This window comes from Plecotus auritus, assembly GCF_963455305.1.
Source record: "Plecotus auritus genome assembly, chromosome: 7".
NCBI lineage: Eukaryota > Metazoa > Chordata > Mammalia > Chiroptera > Vespertilionidae > Plecotus > Plecotus auritus.
The window spans coordinates 147885139-147907704 of NC_137774.1; the positions used below are offsets into that span (position 1 = coordinate 147885139).

At 46.0% G+C, this 22566-nt stretch overlaps 1 protein-coding gene across 1 annotated transcript; it reads left to right on the plus strand.

The window, feature by feature from the left end:
• Positions 1–6: 6 nt before the first annotated feature.
• On the plus strand, positions 7–17685 carry TRIP13 (thyroid hormone receptor interactor 13). Its single transcript, XM_080682123.1, has 13 exons — positions 7–283; positions 1127–1292; positions 4392–4521; positions 5231–5286; positions 6019–6109; positions 7395–7467; positions 10608–10671; positions 11411–11497; positions 11779–11885; positions 12792–12945; positions 14907–15019; positions 16252–16321; positions 16745–17685. Exons 1-13 carry the CDS (start codon positions 192–194, stop codon positions 16838–16840), a joined length of 1299 nt encoding a protein of 432 aa, XP_080538249.1. The 5' UTR covers positions 7–191; the 3' UTR covers positions 16841–17685.
• Positions 17686–22566: the final 4881 nt, after the last annotated feature.

The window sequence follows — 22566 nt, forward strand, 5'->3', positions numbered from 1 at the left end:
CTCGCAGGCCCGAGTACTTCCGGGTCGGGGGAGGGCGCGCTGCGCGCGGCAGATTCGAAGTACGGGCTGGGCAGGTCTTTTTGGCAGCTGTGGAGGAGGACGTGGAAGTGGAGGTGGTGGTGGCGCCGGGCGTCAGGCGGCGGCCACGATCGGGCCTGGTACCCGCTGCTCCTGGCAGCGGCGACGGTGCTATGGACCAGGCCGTGGGCGACCTGAAGCAGGCGCTGCCCTGCGTGCCCGAGACGCCGTCCATCCATGTGGAGGTGCACCAGCGAAGCGGCAGGTAAGCCAGCCTGACCCGACCCTATGGGACCCGGGTAGGTCTGAGCCGATTCGGTCTCTGCGTGGCCCCTACGGACAACACTCGGCCCGGACCTCCACCGGAGCCCACTGCGCCGGACACGGACCTGACCCATCAGGCCCGGCCCTGAACGGGACCCACGCAGAGCCCAGCCGGGCGCAGCCCAGGAAAGCTGGAAGTTAGGATGGGCCAGATACTCAGAGCTCTCAGTTCTAGGGGAAATATAGATACTATCATTGGAGCCAGCATTTCTCAGGCTCTTTTGTGCAAGGAGGCATACCACATTGATCGCACACCTTGGTGTGATCTCAGAACCAGTCAGCGTGGCCGTCAGGTGGCAAGGTGGGCAGCGTGGAGCCTTGAATGCCAAGCCGGAAGTGTTCGGTTTTCTCAGTGTGAATGCCAGCCTTGGGCACTTGTTAAAATGCAAACTCCTGACCTGACCCCACAGCGGTGGGCTTTCCTTCTTTCACTAACAATAGGAATAGCCAACATTTATTGAGTGCTTACTATATGCTAGGCATTGTCCTAAACATTTTGAATTTATTGACTAATCTCCAAAGTAGTCCAGTGTAGCAAAAACTGTTGCTACTGCCCCCTTTACCTGATGAAGAGATGAGGCACCAGGTGAGCTGCTCTCCAGGTTCCACAGCTGGCAGGCAAGGAGTGGCTCTCGTTGGATCCCCAGGCAGGCCCACTCCCTCCTGTACTCTGCACTACTGCACTTTCTTATGTATGCCCCAATTTCTTTTTTTGTTTTTAAGTGTTAAAATCTTGGTGTGTGTTTTTAAACTTAGAACTGACCTTTGTGTTTTGTTTGTCCAGCACGGCAAAAAAAGAAGATATAAAGCTGAGTGTTAGAAAGCTACTTAACAGACATAATATTGTGTTTGGTGATTACACATGGACTGAATTTGATGATCCTTTTCTGACCAGAAATGTGCAGTCTGTGTCTATTGTTGACACAGAATTAAAGGTTAAAGACTCACAGGTAAGTTACTAATTCCCTGTGCCAAGAAACAGTTAACCATTAGCTAAATAGAAAGTTGTTGCCATGAATGTCTGCTTGCTGCTTTGATAGTGTTATGTCAGAAACTGGTTTGCTTTGCTTACCTGTTGGTTTGACGATCGAATAAGCACTGGTTCTCTGGCAGGGGCCAGGTGCTGGGAGTAGATGTGGCCCCACTGCCAGCCTGCTGTCAGGACAGTCGGGGAGAGATTGGAAACCAGGAATTAGAAGACAGTACCAAGAATAGTGGGCTGTGCTGATGAGGCCTGTGTGCCTTCTCTCTTACGCTTTCAGTCAACAAAATTTATGGAGTGCTCAGAATGTATTACGACCATAGGACATGCTGGGGCAACAGAGATGAGGAAATGGGCTTGTCTTCTTGAATCTCTTCACTTAGTCCAGCATATGGATTGCCTCACCTGTTCATGTGTGGGAGCTAAGAAGAGCTTAGATGACAGTGTGGATGCGTTGGGGCAGTTCTATCACCAGAGTAAAAACGATATGACACTAAAATAACACTTATGTGGTGGACCTCTTCATTCTTATACTAGAGGCCCACTGCATGAAATTCGTGCAAGGGGCTTGGCCTTCACAGCTGCAGTGGCTTGCCTCGGCCCTCGCAGCCCTGGCTTCGTCTGGAAGGTCATTTGGCTGTCCGGTCTAATTAGCATATTACACTTTTATTATAGATTAGGACCAACAATTGTGGCATTGTTGGAGTTTTATCCACACTGAGATTTGATGTCATTGTACTCAATTTTGGCCAGCTGAGGGGAATTGGAGAGCTTTCCAACACTGCTGTGGAGGGACAGGTAGCACAGCCTAGCTGGAAGACATGGGTGCTAACCACTAAACATTTTAATGTTCTCATCTTTGACTGCAGATTCATCTCAAGGAACTTATCTTAACATATAAGTATGTAATTTTGTAGAGATATATGAACAAATAATATTGTTAATAATAGCTATCACTTTGAAATATTTTAACTATCTTTCTAATGTGTTCTTTATTTGTGCAATATCATGCTTTATTTCCGTTTTTATAGTTGCTATATCTTTTCTCATTCTGTTGAGCATCTTTACCATCATTACTCTGAACACTTTCAGATAAATTTCTTGTCTCTTTCATTTATCTCTTCTGGAGAATTCTTTTGTTCTTTCATTTGGGGGTTGTTTCTTTGTCTCCTCATTTTGGCTGCCTGTTTGGGTTTGTGACTAGGTATTAGGTAGATCTGCTATACCTCTCAATCTCTAGTGCAGGACAGTGTCAAGTGCTTTTTCTGACTAATTAGATCAGGCAAATACTCAAAGCCTCCAGAGACCGCCTCTGCCTACCAACTGATAGGATGCTTGAATTGCCACAGGCAATCATCCTCAGGGGCATCCAGAGTTGCTTTTTTATTTTTCTCAATAGGGTGGGGCAGTTGCTTCTGCCTGGAGGCTGTTATTTTTAGTCTCTTAAGTGACCTCAGGGAAAGGTGTTTTCCAATAGGGTGGGTCAACTGTCCCCCATCCCCCCCCCCCCCCCCCCCCAGGCAAGGCTGCCTGAAAAGCAAATGTCTGTGTGGGAAAGGTGTCCTCCACTGCATGAGGGAATGACTCAGCACAGGAAACTAGGGGTGTCTGCATTCTGAACTCTAACCCCTGAGTCCCCAACCCTGATTCTGTTCACACAGCTCCAGTCCACTCTGCCCTCCCTGCTGGAGCACATGGTGGGTGGCTCCACAGGGAATTTTGTGTGTTGGCCCTTTAAGAGGATGCTTGAATTTCCAGCCGTCACTCCCTGGCATATAGCAACCCTGCTGCTTTTCACAGCCAGATGTTATGTGGGCACCCTTCTCAGTTCTGGTGCTCTTTGCTAGGGGGCCCAGCTTGGGGATGGGATCACAGAGTTCTCAGTGGCAATCCCCCACAGCTGAGCTATCTCTCAGGAACTTCAATTGCTGTCAGTGGGTGCCCAGCCAGCCCTTTTGCGCCTCTGCCTCTCCAATAGTCTCTATGCGGTCTCTACTTCCAGTCCTCAGGTATCAGGGTTCACTCCAACGAGTTTTCCATTGATTATTCAGGAAGTTTTTCTGTATTTTAGTTGTAATTCCAGTTTGTTCCTGGGAGCATGTCCGTGCAACATCCACCTACTCTGCTGCCATTTTTAATCTTTTAGATAATGGGAAACATTTGGGTAACGTAAGATGAACACGAGATAGATTGTGGAGAGCAGCAGGCTCTAGCTATGGCTCCAGGAGTGACTCCCAGAATATGAACTGAGAACCACCCTCTGAAGAAAGGGCTTCCTCTGCAATTGTCTGGATGCTGGGGAGTCAGGAAGGCCTCATGGGCACACTGGTTCCAAAACCACACCACCTTAGCTATCAAAATATTTTAACTATTTAGTAGAGATTGGTTAAATGTCTGACATATTCACACCAAATATGCTATAACCATGAAAGAATGGTATTTCTATCTACTGATGTAAAATGTCTCCTAGTTCTAGTAACTGGGAAAAGCATGGTTAGGAAACTGTGATAGAATTAATTTTGAGTCAGATGTATGTGATGTATTATAGGCTAACATTTATGAGGTTGATTGTAGGGGACTTTGACATTTTTTAAATGTTTTTGTTGATTTCAGATAGAGAAAAGGAGAGGGAGAGAGGAATAGAAACATCAATGATGAGAGAGAATCACTGATCATCTGCCTCCTATATGCCCCATACTGGGAATCGAACCTGCAACCCAGGCATGTGCCCAGACCTGAAATCTAACCGTGGACACTCAACCACTGAACCATGCTGGGCAACTTTGACATTCTTCATTCCATAATTACAATTTTTAACAAGTATGTTACTTTTATAATTATAAAAACAATAAGTTGTTTTTTCAAATAGATGTTATATACCAAAAGGAGAGGGAGGGATATACACATTTAAAGAGCTAATTCTGAATCTGAAATAATAGACTTTTTTTCTATTAACATCACCTTCAATCTTTATTTTTGGACTTTAGGATTCAAATTGGATATAGAATTGAAAAGCAAGTGATTTTTCCATTTGTGTAGACTTATTTGATTTTCCTTCTCATCACAGCCCATCAATTTGAGTGTATGCACTATTGCACTTCACATCTTCCACCTAAATGAAGATGGCCCCACCAGTGAAAATTTGGAAGAAGAGACAGAAAATATAATTGCAGCAAATCATTGGGTTCTGCCCGCAGGTGGGTGTGACAATAACAGTAGGTAGAGCATGCTGAGTCCACAAGGTCAGAGGATGGCATAATCTCAGACTTTCCAAGTCAGTTAACCAGAGAGGTTTTTGTTCATTTGTTTTATAGGATTTTAAGGTATTTTATATCTTACAAAAGAGGAAAGTAGAGAGTTCCTTTGCACTGGATCCTCACAGATGGTGTTCATTGAGAATGGGACTATTCTCTTCCTTCCTGCCCACTTGGTCAGTCCTGCTAGACCACTCCTTCCTCCTACTGTCTCGATGCTTATTCGTGGACTTGCCATGTGTTCTTGTAGGCAGAGTCCTGGGGTTAACTTAGTCATCAAGTTTTATGCCTGATGTCCTAATGGCTAGACTAGACCTGCTGCTCTGCCTTGCCCAAGTGTTGACCTATAGGGAGAGTGGTGGATTAGAGTCTGGGTTGTGGAAAGCGCAGGTCCACAAGAGATGGCTGTATGTAACAACATGACAAAAAGTAACTCTTACCCAGTTAATTACCTGTCAAAAGTCCCTCATAGCTGACATTTATTTTACATATTTAATTTTAAGACAGTTTTTAAAAATGTAACTTCCCTGTAATCAGAATCTTAGCATGCCATGTGTGGAGCAGGGGAGAGCATCGATGGCTCAGGGCAGATCTAGCTGGTAGGTGTAATGCTTGCTTTCTAAAGTTAAGTTTTTGTTTCATTTTGTCACAGCTGAATTCCATGGGCTGTGGGACAGCCTGGTGTATGATGTGGAAGTCAAATCTCACGTAAGTTTAACTTTTTTTCCCAAAAGGCCCCCTTGTTTGAAGTAGAGTCACTATTGTGTTGCTAACAACTCAGAGCTCTTTGACTCAAATAGGCTAGATGTCTGTCCTCTGAGACTGCTCCCACATGGAGTTGGTCTCTGGGGCATCCCCTGAGGGGAAGAGGGAGGGTGCCAAATGTGAAGACAGCTTACATGGGGTTTCACTCTTAGGAACCATGGGGGCTGAGGGGAACACTGCAGACAGAGCAGGTTGGCAGAATGGGGCAAGTACTAGCACGTCTAAACCGCCTTCAAGGGAGGAGTCCTTCTGCACGCTGTGGGGGATACTGGAAGTCTTTATCCTGGCCTCCCAGGCTGTTCTGGGCAGCCACAGTGAGAGGAGGGAGTCCTGACGGTTATATTGTAGTAAGTGTGCTGTGTGCTTGCCTACTGCTGTGTCAGCCCAGAGGAAGGAGCTTAGTCCTACTTGACAAGTCCCTTAGTTATTTTGTGTAATCTAGGCATTCAAATATTTGTTTATCCTTTATGCTTACAATAGTAATAGCCAGCAGCTATCGTTTTCTGCTTTAAGTTACCTTCTAAGACGAAAGCTTGTGATGTATCCAGGAAGCGTCTGGTTGTGGCGTCTCTGGAGGGCTGCCTTGCTCCTGTCCTGCTGCTCGTGCAGGAGCACACAGAGTGGGAGCCTTTGCCTGTTAGCCTCTTTATCTGCATGTTTCCTTTCTTCACTCAGCTCCTCGATTATGTGATGACAGCGTTACTGTTTTCAGACAGGAATGTTGACAGCAATCTCATCACCTGGAACCGGGTGGTGCTGCTTCACGGTAAGGCATGCGAGGTTGCATGTGATGAGGTAGACTGTGATGTCAGGTTTTACTTGTACCTTTGTCCTTCTGGGAGGAGTTACAGCAGTTTCGTTCTGGTGGAGCCAGAGTTGTCCTAGAATGTTCCTTCTCCATGAAGCCGATGCAGCTGACATTACTCTGGGCATTTGTTACTTGACCCTTTGCCTGGCAGCCACCCAATTACTGCCTTGTGACTTTTTATATTATTATTAAACATTTCGATTAACTCTCATTTCCCCCAACTCATCATAAATTCCTTGGAAAAGAAATTGCCTGGATTTACTTTGTAGCATTCTTAGAGCTTTGCTTTGTGAGCAGTAAGCTGCAAAACCATACTTTACAGAAATTTTGTCTGGTTCTTCTCAGAGAAAGATAGGGGGTATTTTTCTTAGCTTAGGAGCGCAGAGTAACCAGCCTCTTTCTACCAGTTAAGATTGTACACTTGTATACACCTTTTAAAAAGTGTCTTTTAAATAGCAGATACCTCAGCACATTATCCTGATACCAGGATCAGAGTAGGCAATCAATAGGTATTTAAATTATTTCATTTAGAACTTGTTACATATTTTCTTTTTCATTATTGAAAATGCTTGCAGAAAATCAGTTGAATGTACCAGCATTTTCTATTAGATGCATTTGTTCTTCTACATTGGTCACCTCAGAACTTTTGCAAGGCATGTTAGGTGACACACAGAGCAAGAGGCTGTACAATCAGGGGTCCTTGCCTTCATCCTCTGGTTTAGTGTGGGGTGCAGGCCGGTGTAGAAATAGCCATAGTGAAAGACGGTGTTGCCGTGGGCTGCAGACACAGCAAGTTTCAGTGCCTAAGAGTCCTGATGATTAGCAAGAAAGGTGGGTTTGACTTTTGAAAGATGCCTTAATAAGTAAATTTCATAGATGACATGTGGGGACAAGGAGGGTGTCAGTGAAGCCATAGACCAGGAAATGCAGTGCTCACTCAGAGAGCTGAGCCAGCCCCTCGGCCCAGAAGCAGGGTTTGTGTCAGGGGCAGTGGAAGCTAAGACAAGAAGCACAAGTTAAATTCAAATTAGGAAAAAAGACTTTTAAAGTGTACAGTATTGGTAATATTTTATGGCACTTTGCTAGCAGATTTCTTTGTGAGTTAATAAGCAGTGCTTGTAATAACATAGTATTGAACTCTCCGCTTCTTCTTTTGTATTCTGTGGAAAATGCAACTGCTGTTGTTTTAAGAAATTTGTCACAACACTGACTTAAACAAGTATTTGGTTAAATTTTGTTACAGGTCCTCCAGGAACTGGAAAAACATCCCTGTGTAGAGCCTTGGCCCAGAAATTAACCATTCGACTTTCAAGCAGGTAACTGGTGATTTGAGGGAGGAGAGTAGTGGGAATGAGATTCCCTGCTTTTCCTTTATAATAGCATAAGCTGACTTTTTAATACATGAATAGTAGGTCCCTCTCTTTCATTGTAAAATAATTCCTCTATACGCAACATAGTCTTGAGTTATGACTTCAGTCTTTTTAAACTTACGGAGACTTGCTTAGTGACCAGCACGTGTTCTGTCCTGTGGACCATTCCATGTGCACTTCAAAGAACATGTTTCTACTCTTGTTGGGTGGAATGCTTCATGGATGTCAGCGCAGGGTACTTGATGTCCCTGCTGATGGTCTGGTCTGATGTTCTATCACTTACTGGAAAGGAATGGCCAAGCTTCTAATGGTGAATTTGTCTGTTTCCTCCTTGAGTTCTGTCTTTTGGAATTTATGGTCTCATCCCATTTGGAAAATAGTTGGCCATTATTTTCTCAACTAATTTTCCTAGTCTCCCCTCGGCCCCTTTTCTGGGAGCCCATTGATTTGCAACTTAGACTGTGTGATGTTATCCCAGAGGCCACTGGTACACTTTTTTGTTTTTTCAGGTTTTAAACTTTTTCTGTCTGTGTTTCACTTTGGATAATTTCCTGCAGTATCTAATTTGCTTTTAATTCCATTCAGAGAAATTTTCATTTCGGATAGTGAATTTTTTTTCTCTGAAGTGCCATTTGGTTCCTTTTATACTTTTTACTTATGTTCTGTAAAGTCCTTGATCAAGTGTATAATAGCTGTTTTAATGTTCTTGTGGACTAACTCCATAATCATTATTTCTGAGTCTTTCTATTGACTGGTTTTTCTTCTGGTTACAGGTCACATTTTTTGCTCTTGGCATGTCAGGTAATTTCTGTTGGAATGCAGACATTGTGATCTGAAGAGTCTGGGTTCCCCAAAGGCTGTTTGTTGGGTCTTGTTCTGATAGGCATTTCCGTTACTCATGATTTGTTGTGATCCTTTTGAGGTTTGTTTTTAAGCTTTGTTAGAGAGGGGTCTGGGTGTAATCTATTTTTAATTCTCTAGGGGGCCCCTCCTGGGGTCTCAGTTGAACACCTTGAGTGAGTAACAAGTATTCTCTGCTTTGGCTGTTGGGAACTTGAACACAGCCAGTCTGTGTGAGCTCTGGGAACCATTTAGCTCACAGGTCTGGAGAGCCTCATGGATTTCTCTGCTCCTAGATATCCAAGTGTTCAGTAAAGACTTGAGGGAACATCAGGGTGATTTCTGATGCTTTATTTCTGAAAATTTTCCTGCCCTCTGGACCTCTGCTCTGTCGCCTCGGGCTCTTTGAACTCTGACCTCTGTCTACTCAATTCAGCACCATGGTTGTCTTCTTCTTATGTCTTCTCCACACAGAGAGCTGGACGATTGTAGCACCAATTTATTTCCCTTCTCTCAGGTCACAGTCCTCTGGTGCCTGTTGTCCAGTGCCCTTCATAGATGTTGCTTCATTTATGGGGTTCAGTAGTCTAGTTGGTGAAAGCACAGTGTAAATCTGGTACCTGTTACTCCCATTTGGCTTTAGAAAAGGGAATTCTATGAGATTTACTTTTAAATATCTACGTTCTTTTCAAAATGTCTTGTATTTTTTCATAGGGAAATTGCTTTATTTCAACCCTTTATTTTATGCTTAGCAACTTGGCCTTTGTCTTGACATATTGAAATGCATCTGTGTTTTAAAGATCTCTATGGGCAGTTTCCTAAAACACCACAGAGTGAAAATGTTGTTACAAGAAATAGAAGTTTTCTCAGCACAGTCATGCATGGTATGAGTACTTTTTGGTCAACAACCAGCTGCATAAATGATGATGGTCCCATAAGATTATAATGGAGCTGCAAAATTCCTATTGCCTAGTGACATTGAAGCCATCATAACATCAGAGCACAACACATTACTCACGTGTTTGTGCTGATGCTAGTGTAAACAAACCCACTGAGCTGCCAGTTGTATAAAAGTACAGCACATACAGTTATGTAAAATACATAATATTTAATAATGATAATAAACGATTATGTTACTGGCTTATGTATTTAGTGTGTATACTTTCTGTTGTTATACTTTTTTTTATTTACAGTGTACTCTTTCTACTTATAAAAAGAGTTTGCTGTAAAACAGTGTGGTGTGTGTGTGTGTGTGTGTGTGTGTGTGGTGTGTTTTGCGGGGTCATACATCATGTTTATCAAGTGTCTCTGTGTAATTGCCTCTGTAAAGTTCTCACAATGAGGAAATCGCCTCACTATGCATTTCTCAAATGTATCCCCTCATTAAACGACACGTGACTGTACAAAAATCTGATAATGTATAACTCTGTTTGATACTCAACCCAGTCTTTATTTTGTTACGTTGTCTGTCTTCCCTCTCCTCTTTTGTGAACAGAATTAGTAAGTGGCCTTTTTTCTTATTTAAATGGAAAGTCTCTTTTTTAAATTTGAAAGTAATTCTTTTCCTTCTGTGGACTTACGACATGAAAGACACTGGAGAGGACCTGGGAGTTAGCTCCTGTCCTGCCTCAGTCTGGTTTCCTGTGTGATTCTAGTCAGAACTGCTAGTAAGTGTGTCTAGACATCTCAGCTGCCTCCTGAGTGGCTGCAGGATTACTGCTGATGTCATTCAGTTTGTGTGTTAAGGTTCACTTTTTGCCATCTGAGTATCCACGGTGCTAGAATTTGTGCTGGAAAATAAATTGTCACAGTCTTTAAGGTTTTGTGGAAGGAGGAAAAAATATTCAACGCCAGGTAAAACTTCTGATGCTTGTTTAGATTTGTTTGCTTATTAGTACCAGTAGTACTTTTAAAAAATAAATATAAATTTTAAGTAGATTAAAAATGAGAGGAATTTTACTGTTGTTTTAATTCAAATGAAGATATTCAGTTTGAAACTTAATTTGCTTCAACTGGAACTGTTGGTTGCATTCTTTTAGATTTTTCATACTAGTTAGTATGCAGACTACTAGGTACCTCAGTTCTTTGTCAATAATTACAATGACTTGTTAGTAATGCTTACCACACTGGGCAGCTGAGAGGTGGTGTATTTAATGAGCAAAAGTGCTGCCACTGGGGTTGCCAGAGGACTAATTTGTAAAGTAATTGTCTTAACTCTTTTTTTTTTTTTTTTTTTATCATCCTAGGTACCGGTATGGCCAACTAATTGAAATAAATAGCCACAGCCTCTTTTCTAAGTGGTTTTCAGAAGTAAGTATTAGTTCTCTGGATTGTCAATCATTTAGTTGAAAAGATGGCCTGTATATTAGGCAAACTTTCTGTGCATCTGACTTTGTGGTCAGAGGAAACTTTCAGAGCTAAGCAGTCACTTGGAAATAGTGTGAGGCCTGAAAGCCTGGGAACAACAGACCTTTGACTATCAACATTGTCTGAGGAGGGAGGGCATCCTGAGTTCTAACCTGGACTGCACCCCTCAGCTGAGCATGCACTCGGAGTTCTGAGCCTTTTTCTGCCATCTGTGAACTGAGGGGCGTGGACAAGGTGATGTTACAGGTATCCCTCACTTCTGAAGTGTTCTGTCGCAGGCAGCCCTGTCAGTGGGCCCTTCTGGTAGGTTGGAGTGGGGACAGGGAGTGTCCATAAGGAGTGTGCCTGGCTGGTTTGCATCTTGGCACCCATGATTCATCTCATTCCCAGTCGTGAAGACAGCTGGGAAAGGGGAAGTAAGAAGAAAACAGACAAGTGAGCCATGTGGCCCCTGGACAGGAGTCTGTGGGCTCAAGTCTCAGTGTCCTGGCACATGAAGCAGGAAAAGAGGGCATTTGGCTTTACCTCCACCCCTGCAGACCTGGCTTCTCTGATTAGGGAGTTCTCCGAGGGCTGTCAGGAAATGGCAGGGGTACCTGGGGTCAGAGTGATGCCAGGTGGGGACAGGTATGCACCAGGCAGCATGATGAGTACAAGTCAACACTGAGTGTTTTGGTTCCAGAGTGGCAAGCTAGTAACTAAGATGTTCCAGAAGATCCAGGATCTGATTGATGACAAGGATGCTCTGGTGTTCGTACTGATTGACGAGGTAAGCATGTTCAGGCATTAAACCTATGGTGGAGGAAATTTAAGACTGAGCGCCTCTTACTGCTGCTAGGGTGCAGTCAACCCCGCGCTCAGCCCAGCCTCCATTGAGCAGTCGCTGTCTCATGCAGCCCTGTCCTCTTTGGCATCCCACATGTTAAGCTCCTGGCACACCTGGACACCTGACACCCATTCATTTGTTCATTCACTTGCTCATTCACATGTTCCGTGGCTGCCCTGTGGGGCCAGATGCTGTAATTTTTTTCCATTGCTCTGTCCCCACAGGTGGAGAGCCTCACAGCTTCCCGCAATGCCTGCAGGGCAGGCACCGAGCCTTCAGATGCCATCCGTGTGGTCAACGCTGTCTTGACCCAAATCGATCAAATTAAAAGGTACTACAGTCATGTGCCACTTAACGATGGGGGTACATGCATTGTTAGGTGATTTTGTTGAATGAACATCACAGAGGCACTGATATAAACCCAGATGGCATAGCCACTGCACACTTAAGCTATATGGTACAGCCTTTTGCTCCTCAGCTACAAGCCTGTACAGCAAGTATGTCAAATTCCCATCCCTGCCCTCGTTTGGCTCACCCTGTTCACCCTGTGAGGGTTGCACACCTGTTGCCAGAGTCCAGGTGAAGCTGATCTTCCTAGATGCTCCCTGGCTATACAGCTGCCTGTGAACCATCTGTATGCCAACCACAGTCCCTGAGAGCAGCACTGCCCCTGTGCTCAAGCCTACCAGGATGGGAAGCATGCTCCCCAGGGCACCTTGTGCCAGCCCAGGTTGGAGAGCAGAGTGGCAATGGTGGCTCTCGGAATTTGGAAGCTAGAGGGGAAAGCTGGTAAAGGGGATTTTAAATCTGCTCCATGGTTGTCGATAGCTGTGTGATGAGCAGTTGTATGCTGTGTCTAGGCAGACGGGGTGTAGGTACTGGGGGAGGGGTCAGGAGATGGAGCAGTCAGGGATGCCCTCAGAGATTAGACCTTTACCACAATTGAAAGAAGTAAGGGAACAGCCAGCAGGTGTTTAGGAGAGCTTTCCAGAGGGCAGAGAAGTGACCAGAGCAAAGGTCCCCAGAGAGTTGGCCTGGCACACTGTGTTGGCCAGGAGCTCAAGAGTTGCAGGACCTCAGGAGGCCTCATGGGCTGGTATTGGGATAGGAAGGATAGCTAGCTGAATGACAGCTAAGTGCTTAGAACCTTCAGGCAGCTCCTGACAATCCCTGTGTAGGATAGGGTATAATCAAGTCACAGGCACGGGCTGACTGGTCCTCGCTCCTCTGCCTCCAGGCACTCCAACGTGGTAATACTGACCACTTCCAACATCACGGAGAGGATCGACGTGGCCTTTGTGGACAGGGCTGACATCAGGCAGTATATCGGGCCCCCCTCTGCCGCAGCCATCTTCAAAATCTATCTCTCCTGTTTGGAAGAACTGATGAAGGTGCTTTGATGTTTTTTTCTCTTACTAACCATTAGACTTTTTATATTTTTTTAATTCCTTGACATAGCTTAAAATAGTTAGAATATAGAATAAGGTATTTTGACAAGGCATTAACCATTTCTTTAGATTGAAAATTTCAGTTTGTTATATCTGGCAGGTTGCATTAATGGTCAAAATCATGGGCACTGACTCAATATTTTTGCTCTTTTGGCACAAAATGATCATCGTGGTTGTTTGATTTACCTGCAAGAGATGAATGGATAGGAAGTGTATGGGCTGTGGTCAGCATTCCTGGCAAGTTCTGGTTCTGACGGCCTTTGCAAGTGACCCGCTCTCTGAGCCTCATTTTCCTCCCCTGAAAGAAGAGCAGTAGAGGTCCTGGTTGACAGGAAGGTCATCTGACAGGAGGTCCTGGTTGACAGGGAGGTCATCTGACAGGAGGTCCTGGTTCACGGGGAATCATCCTGACTAGACAGACGCTCACAGCGTGTCATCGGCTACGGTGTTCATGTCCCTGTGGTCCCATGTTCTGGTGATAGCAGTGAGTGCAGCAATGTTCACAGTCTCTCATAATTCAGTCTAACAGGGACCTGACCTGTGCCTGGTGCCAAGAGCTCTGGGCACTGGGAGGACATGGGCTGTAACCAAGCCAACCAACAAATGGGCATTTACCTGGTGATCACAGTAAGACATCATTGTAATTACTGATGGGGTGGAATCACCACCCCCCTCTTGCAGCCACCTCCTGGCACCACAGATCTAGGACCCCAACATCCTCAACAAAGATGACACAGCCTCTGTGGCAGGGACAGGAGAGCTGGGCTCAGCACTGGTCTCAGAGCTGGGTCAGCACTGTCCCGGCATGCACAGTCCACCCTACTTTTCTGGGGTGTGGGAGAGGCAGAGGGGTCCCAGGAAGCTTTGACTTGAGACCCCAAGTGGCCATCAGAAATGTTGCAGTGCAGTGCAGTGCGATTGCGGGTCCTGCTGGAGATCGCCCTCAGTGTGATGTCGTACTCACACTTGTGCGAATCCAGGGATGTTCTAAGGTTCAGCCAGGTGCACTGACTTTTTCTGGGAGCTGAGCATGTGGGCAGGGGTAGTTTCTTACACAGATTACAGGAAGTTAGGGTATTCTAATGCTGTAGTGGAGATTTGGCTGGTCCTGAAGGCTGACGTGTGATTGTGTTCTTTCTGTCAAGACCCTGAGGTCTGCCATCCTTGCACAAGCCTGCAGGATGGTGCCTGTTAATGGAGGGGCCGCAGTGGCAGCTCGGGAGGCTGCAGGGAGCCTGAGGTAGTCACTTAGGCGGGGGTCGAAATACATCGAGCTCAAACCCTGCCTCTTAATTTTACCCACGACCCTCATCAAACCTCCAAAATGTGCGGAGGAAGCCTTTCCTTCATTCTTTTCTCTTCTGGTTCCTGAATCGAAACAGTTCATGTTGGAATTCCTTCAGTGGTGGCAGTCTGACAGTCCAGTGTGGCTACTTGGCAAAGAACATTCAACATGCAGGCTTGTGGTCTACAAGGTGCTCTCTGACTCAGATCCTGGGTGTGTCATTCCACCAAATGAGAGTCTTATCTTAAAAACAACAAACACAGACCCTCCTTGAAAGGCAGGCGAAGTCCTGGTTCCAAAGCCCAGCTCTGCCGTCTGTGGGTTGTGTCATGTCCTTGAAACCAAATACCAGACTGAACTCCCATGTTGACACGTGACGTGGTGAGGACACATTTTGGCCAAAAGCCTAGAAGAGGCTGGGTCGCTGCTGGTTTCCGAGACGTGTTTTGTTGTTTGTATTCTTGCCTTTGTTTGAAGAATCAGGGAGATGTGTGTTGGGGAAGAGTGAGTGTGCATGCACTTGTTAAATGGCCCGTTTGCGTTTTATAAGATGTGATGTGCTTGCTCTCTCCGTGCTGTCCTGTTGCTGACCGTATGCATTCTGCCCCTATCTTCCCAGTGTCAGATCATATACCCTCGCCAGCAGCTGCTGACCCTCCGTGAACTAGAGATGATTGGCTTCATTGAAAACAACGTGTCAAAGTTGAGCCTCCTTCTGAGTGAAATTTCAAGGTGTGAATGGACCTAATTTTTGTAACCAAGAAAAGTCCATTCGCTGTAGTAATAGGGAGTCATAATTGACTGTAGCCATCTGGGGTCAGGGTTTGGGGGTCAGAGGATAGAGAGTTGAACCCCAAGTCATCATACACAGGCTGGTGGAGCTTCGGAGCCCCCTAGCCCTGGGTTCCTGGTCCAGGGCTGGTAGTGCTTTCAAGTTCTCAGACGGCTTTGGGGATCAAAGAACGTGGAGAAATGGGGCAGAGCCTCAAAGAACAGTTAGAATTCAGATAAACTGGAGAGAAATCGATGAGGCCGCCGGCACCGTGTGTGCAGGGACCTCAGGTGGGTTGCGCTGCCGAGGGCCAATTCTGGAGCACTTCTGAGTTCTGACCAGAGTTTGAACTTTATTCTGAGGTCGTGAGGCGTGTGGAAGGTTTTGAATGAAGGGCTAGCATAAAGAATGGTATTATTATTTTTATATATATATAATTTTTTTTATACTTTTAGAGTGGGAGGAAGGAGAGAGGGAGAGAGAGAAAGAGAAACATCAGTGTGATAGAGATAACATCCATCGGTTGCCTCTCATACACTCCCTGATTGGGGATGGAACCCGAAACCTGGCTATGTGCCCTGACCAGGAATTGAACTGGTAACCTTTCATTGCACAGTACAGTGCTCCAACCAACTGAGCCACACTGGCCAGGGCAGGAATGGTACTTTTAAAGATTTTTTTTTTTTAATTTCAGAGAGAGGAAGAAAGATAGAAACATCAATGATGAGAGAGAATCCTTGATCGGCTGCCTCCTGCACGCCCTCTACTGGGGATTGAGCCCGCAACCTGGGCATGTGCCCTGACCAGGAATCAAACTGTGACCTCCAGGTTCATGGGTCAACGCTCAACCACTGAGTCACACCAGCTGGGTTAAAGGGTATTTTATTTTTTAATTATCTGTTGAAGAAATTTAAACCAGTTGAGATGGGACAGAGGAGAGCAGTTCAGAAATTTCTGCAAAAATTAATAAAGATATGAGGTAATCCATGCCTCTGGGCTGGCATTGGGTCCCTGAGCACAGCAGTGCCTGTAGGTGGCACATCAGGGCAGCAAGGACCCTTCCCCACCTGGAGCAGTAGCTAAGGACTCCTCGAGGGGTTGTGGGAGAAGGGACATTCAGAAATGGGTAGGAAAACTAGTCCTAAAACACAATTGTTCACTTGACATCCCCAAACTTGGCTTACATTCACAGGAAGAGCGAGGGCCTCAGCGGCCGTGTCTTAAGAAAACTCCCTTTTCTGGCTCATGCACTGTACATTCAGGTAAGTCTTCCAAAGCCACCCTCCACCTCTGGGTACTTTTCTCTTTACCATCCACTCTGTCCAGCAGTGTGTGGCCTTGCTAGGAGTCACACTTAAACCATTGGGATATCTGCCTTCTTTTACCTCAGTTTCTAAAGGGACAGGCTCCTGGGGCTTAGGAGGTGCTAGCCTTGGTGCCTTAATGGTGGGGCCCCGCCAAGCTCTTTGGGAGGAGGTGGCTGTGCTGTGTGTCTCTGCTTGTGCACATCCAGAGCTCACATCCCAGCCTCCGAGAGGTGCTCATGCCCCTCGGGTCTGGGCCACCTCACTCAAAACAGCTGTTCGGAGTTGCCTCTCTGATGTCTGAGTCATGGAAGGGGTGAGTGCTGCCAGTGGCCCTCAGGCGAGGGTCACCCCTCAATTCCTTCATATCTATCCTTCCAGGCTCCCACCGTCACCATCGAGGGCTTCCTCCAGGCCCTGTCTCTGGCGGTGGACAAGCAGTTTGAAGAGAGAGAGAAGCTTTCCTCTTGTGATTGATTGAGCGGGGCTCCCGCCTGTGGTTTTCAAATCATGAATGCGACCCGTGAGGTCACTTCCCCAGAAATCTGTACAATGTGGCATAGACCTGCAGGGCCAAGCATTGTTAAAAGGAAGTGCTGTATTTATATATTTTAAAATGCACACTAGAAGACAGGTGGCCTGTCATTTTCACTGTTTTAAAGGGAGATAGTTCAAGTTCTGTTATCTCTTTGTAAAGAACTGTCTAGATGTGTTTCATCCTGCCTGCGGTTGATTGGACACAAAATGTTTACAAATTTTGTTTAAAAATGATGACTAATATAGGTTAGGGAAACAAAAGAGAAATTACATTGTCGTAAATAAGAATCTGGTCATAGCATTAAAATTGTAAAAATCACTCAAGATAGAAGGTGGCACTTGCTATCTGCAGTGAGCTTGTTTTACTTAGTGCAGACATTGCAAAGACTATTTAATGCATAAGGAAAAGCTATTCCTGTGTTACAGAAATCAAGAAAAAATTCTAGGTAAAGTATTCTTCACAGCAGTCAGACATGGCCCTCCTTGTGGGAAGGCAGTCCTCGATGTTCCTCCGAACGCGTGTCAGATGCCCTCAGCTGCGCAGGCAAGGGTGCAGCAGCGCCTCTCCCTGCGTTCAGTTCCGTAGCGTTACCACTGTTCAAGTTGAAAATTCACATTAACAGATGTGAAACAACTGGCCAGTAACTGGTATATTCCACAGAATATTATGTTTTGCTTTTATCTCATGCTAAAATAAATTTTATATTAGTGTTGTGTACACTTTTAAAGAACATGTTGCCTTTTGTTATATAACTTTTTAAGTATTAAAAGTTTTTTTTTTCCAGAATTTTCTTGCTTTGTTTCTCTTATCACGCTTATCCTCTTCGAATATTATTTAAAAATTGCTCACACGATTACTTAACTTTTAGCCCATTTTATGCTTTGGGGATAAAGGCAGAAGAGGCTGTGCCCATTTTATGGGAACTGCACACACAGCTGTGGGGAGGGTTTCAGGCTGCACGGTGGAGGACCCCAAGGCCGTGCACACTCTGTGCCATCTGCCGTCCTTGGTGTTAGCCAGGTCCAGAACCAGATCCAATGACTTCTGCCTTGGAGCCAGAGCCTGGTTCTGTGGTTTCCTAAAGACCCTATAATGGGGTAAGGTGGGTCTGGGCACCAGGAGCGAAGGGAGTGGGATGCTCCACACCCTAGTATTGGGGCTGGAGTAGGCAGGGACCATGAAACAACTTCATTTCACAGGTTGCTGCTGAAATGCCCAATGTCCAGGTACCCAGGTGGAAGGAAGGGGTCTGGGAGAAAAGGGAGAGCCTGGGCACTGTGGATAAAGAGATAGACAGCAAGGGAGGCAGGCATGGGGGAGAGAGCTCAGAAAGACGGGGGTGGGCAGGGCCTTAGAGCCCAAACTCTGCCGGAAGAGGATGAGAGATTGGGGAGCGGGGGATTGGTAACATTCACCAGACCTAGACCCATTTCCCAGAAAGGGTTCTAGGGGTCTGTGGGTGCAGCTGACACATCTGCCCATGGGCCACTAGAGGGCAACACCACTCTGTGGGATGGGATGGAGGGAGTTCAGGGCTTACTAAGGCCGGAGGGTGGAAAGATTGTCAGAGGCGGCCAGCCCGGCCATGTGTCTCTGTTCAGGCCCAGCAGTCCCTCTATCCTCCCTACAAGCCATGTGTGTTCATGAGCTTGCATGTGTGTGTGTCTGCAGGGGAGGGGGTGGGGCAGGGCATGGGAACTTGCCTCCTCAGGACCTAGTGCACCAGACCTGTGTAGAGAGAAGGGACATGGGCCATCCCCACACCCACCCGTCCTTCCAGAGGAGGCCTCTGCTTGAGATGGGAGGGCCAAGGTATGAAGAGGGGGTCATACCTGGGGCCCCAGGCAGAGAACACAGAACCTGCTCAGGCTGTCATGGGCACTTTCTGGAATGCAGTCAATCCTTGAGATGCACATGGCCTGGCAAAGCTAGATGTTCCCACTGGCCCTGCCTGCGAGAGTCAGGTTTGTGAAAGGGTGGGTATAACCATGTTCCTGTGGTGGGCCTCTCATTCCCCATTGGTGATGCAGACCAGAGCGCTGTCCCCAGCAAGGCCACAGGGTCATAAGACTCAGGAGGGGAGCGTGAGCCCCACAGATGCCATTTGTGTGTGACTTCACCTGGTCCTTTCTGAGGCCTCCAAATTAGTGGGCATGAGCCATGGACCTGAGTCCCCTGGGGCACTGCAGCCATGAGGCCACACCTGATACAGGGGGCAGGGGCATGCCGAGGGAACCACCGGTCAGCCAAGCCAGAGGGAGTCTGTGGTCATGCCAGGGTCCTTGGTTTCTGCAGGGCCAGGTCGTGAGTGAACGTTGAGGATAGGTGTACCCGCCCCCCGCACCCTGCTCCCCATGTGGGATTGGTTTCTGAGGTTTCCACTTGGCCTTCCCCACTAGGATGGCTCTCATCCCCAGGCTAGAATCCACTGTTGGGATGGTCCGGACTGCCAAGTGTGTCAATCCTAATGACCCATGGCCCAGGGGACACGCCACATTCAGCTCCTGGGACCTCCAACTGTACGAGGTTCCAGCCGCATCAGTTCCTATTGGCCCAGCCCCGAAGGAGACCCCAGGACGCTCTGCACAGGCCAGAGGGAGTTGGCACAGGGCTATGCTTTTTGAGGGGAGGCGTGGAAAGGCCAATGCCTAACTTTGGGAAAATTACTCTGGGTTGGTAGTCCTGGGGGCTATCGTGACGAGCTGATGGCCCTAACCCTGGGAAAGATGAGGTGGCTTGGAAGCAGGTGGAGATGCGAGATCAGGGCAGAGATGGTGCTCCCCAAATCCCACCCCTGATCGTTCACTTCCCCTGCCTCCCTCGAGTAGATGTGGCCTGTGGGAGTAAGGAGTGGGATACAAAGAGCTAAGGCAGATGACCACCCCCCAGGAGGAAAGCAGCCCCCACACTGCCACCCCCTGTGCTCTGAGCAAGAACGGGCATTGCTGAGTTCAGCCGTCACACACCTGCACTCGGGGCCGAACTGCTCACCTGCGGTGGAAATGACACAGTGCAGTAAACAACACCCAGGACTGACGGTGACGAGGACGTGCCCCTGCCATGGAGGCCAGTGAGGCCTTCGTTCGGAGGCTCAGCTTCCTCGTCGGAGGCACCACTCAAGGCCCAGGAAGGAAGCAGTGTCTCTCATGGGTGCACTGGCTGTGACTCCTGTCACCATGATGAGGCTCCCGGAAAACTCTCTCGGCTGAATTATCCTTTATAACCGGAAATGTTGTTTCTCTGTCATCTGAGTTATCATTTGTTACAGGAGACCCACTTCCTTGATCACCTGAGTTATCATTTATGACTGACAACATCATGTTCTCTAAGACCTGGGTTATTTATGACTAGAAACCTTCTTCCTCCAAAATTTGAGCTATCACATGACTGGAAACATTTTGTGTATAATCACCTGAATTATCATTTATGACTGGAAATGTTGCTTCTCTGTTAGCTGAATTATGATTATGACAGGAGACATTCTTCCTCTATAACCTGAGTTATCATTTTTGACTAAAAACAGTTGTTCTCTATAACCTGAGTAAAACAAAGACTGGAAACATTTTTTTTTCTGTCACCTGAATTCTCATTTAGGATTGGAAATATTTTACTTTCACCTGAGTTATCGTTTATGACTGAATACATTCTTGCTTTATCACCAGTTATCTTTTATGACTGAAAAATTCTTCCCCTAAAGCCCGAGTTGTCCTTATGACTGAAAACCTTCCTCCTGTATAACCCAAGTTACTACTTATGATTGAAAATATTTTGTTCTATTATCTGAATTACTATTTATGACCTCAAATTTTGTTTCTCAAGTACCTCAATTTCTTTCTCTATAACCTGAATTATATTTATGACAGAAAACCTTTTTCCTCCAAAGCTTTAGTTATCATATTATTGAAAACAGTTTGTGTCACCTGAATTATCGTTTGTGACTGGAAATGTTGTATCTCTATCACCTGAATTATCACTTATGACTTGAGACATTTTTTCTCAATCAGCTGAGTTATCATTATGACTGAAAACATTTTATTCTCTATCACCTGAGTTACAATATTTGACTGGAAACCTTCTCCCTCTAATCTGAATTACCATTTATTACTGAAAACATTTTGTTCTCTATTACCTGAGGTAACATTTATGACTGGAAATCTTTTTCTCCTACTACCTGAGTTTTTATTTATGACTAGAGGCCCAGTGCACGAATTCTGGGTGGCCTGCAGAGATCGGGCCAAAACCCGCAGTCCAGTGCCGCCTACAGCTCCTACCTGCCGCTCCCGCTCATCCCAGACACACTGTGCCTGCCAAGGGCTCATGCCCAATCAGTCCCCATCGGGAGAGGCTTGAGCTGCACAGCAGCGCTCACCAGCCATGAGCCCTGCCCCTGGTGCCCTCCCAAGGGGAGTGGCCTGTGGGATCAGGCTGAAACCAGCTCTCCAACATCCCCCAAGGGGTCCCAGATGGCGAGAGAGTGCAGGCCAAGCTGAGGGACGCCACTGGTGCACAACTGGGCCAGGGAGGGACCACGGGAGGGCTCCAGGGTGTCTAGCTCATCTTGCTCAGTCCTGATCAGCCAGACCCCAGCAGCAAGCTAACCTACCGGTCGGAGCATCTGCCCCCTGGTGGTCAGTGCACGTCATAGCGACTGGTCGACCAGTTGACTGTCTGCCCCTGGTGGTCAGTGCACATCAGAGCAAGTGGTTGAGCAGCCTTAGCATATCATTAGCATATTATGCTTTGGTTGTTTGATTGTTCTGCTGTTCAGTCTATTTGCATATTACCCTTTTATTATATAGGATGGGAAACATTCTCCCTCTAATTTCATGACTTAATCTCACTCTCTAATTTATGACGTAAAACATTGTTCTCTATTAACTTAGTTGTCATTTATGAATGAAAATGTTTTTCTGTCAATGTATTTATTACTTAAGACAGGCAACATTCTTCCCCTATAACCTGAGTTATCATTTATGACTGGAAACATTTTTCCTATATCATCTGAGTTGTCATTTATGACAAAAAATGTTCTCTATAACCCAAGTTACCATTTACGATGGAAAAATCTTCTTTTTCAATCATCGGAGTTAACATGACTGAAAACATTTTGTTCTCTGTCATCTTAAATAACATTTATGACTAAAACTATTTCTCTATTACCTGAGTTATCATTTATGATTGAAAACATTATGTTCTTTCTCCAGAGTTATCATTTATGACTGGGAATCTTTTTACTCTATAGCCTGACTTACCATTTATTACTGAAAACCTTCTTCCACTATAACCTGAGTTACCATTTATGACTGAAAACTTTTTTGTCCTCTCTCTGTCTGGGTGGTGCAGTTGGTTGGAGCATCGTCCCATACACTGAAAGGTTGTGGGTTCGATTCCCAGTCAGGGCACATACACAGGTTATGGGTTCGATCCTCGGGTGGAGTGCATATGGGAGGAAACTGATCGATCTTTTTCTCTCCCTCTCTCTAAAAATCATTTAAAAAAAAACGTATCCTCAGGTGAGGATTTAAAAAATAAAAACCTTTTTGTCCTCTATCATCTGATGGCTAGAAACTTTCTCCCCTATATCTTGAGTTATTATTTATTACTGAAAACATTCTCTCTCTAATGTGAGTTGTCATTTATGACTGAAAACCCATCTCTAAAACCT

Excerpts from the sequence above, each read along its gene's own strand:
- TRIP13 (XM_080682123.1), top strand. The coding sequence starts at position 192 with ATGGACCAGGCCGTGGGCGACCTGAAGCAGGCGCTGCCCTGCGTGCCC. Across the intron at positions 4,522-5,230 it reads TCATTGGGTTCTGCCCGCAG|CTGAATTCCATGGGCTGTGG; the intron begins GTGGGTGTGACA and ends ATTTTGTCACAG. Across the intron at positions 6,110-7,394 it reads CCGGGTGGTGCTGCTTCACG|GTCCTCCAGGAACTGGAAAA; the intron begins GTAAGGCATGCG and ends ATTTTGTTACAG.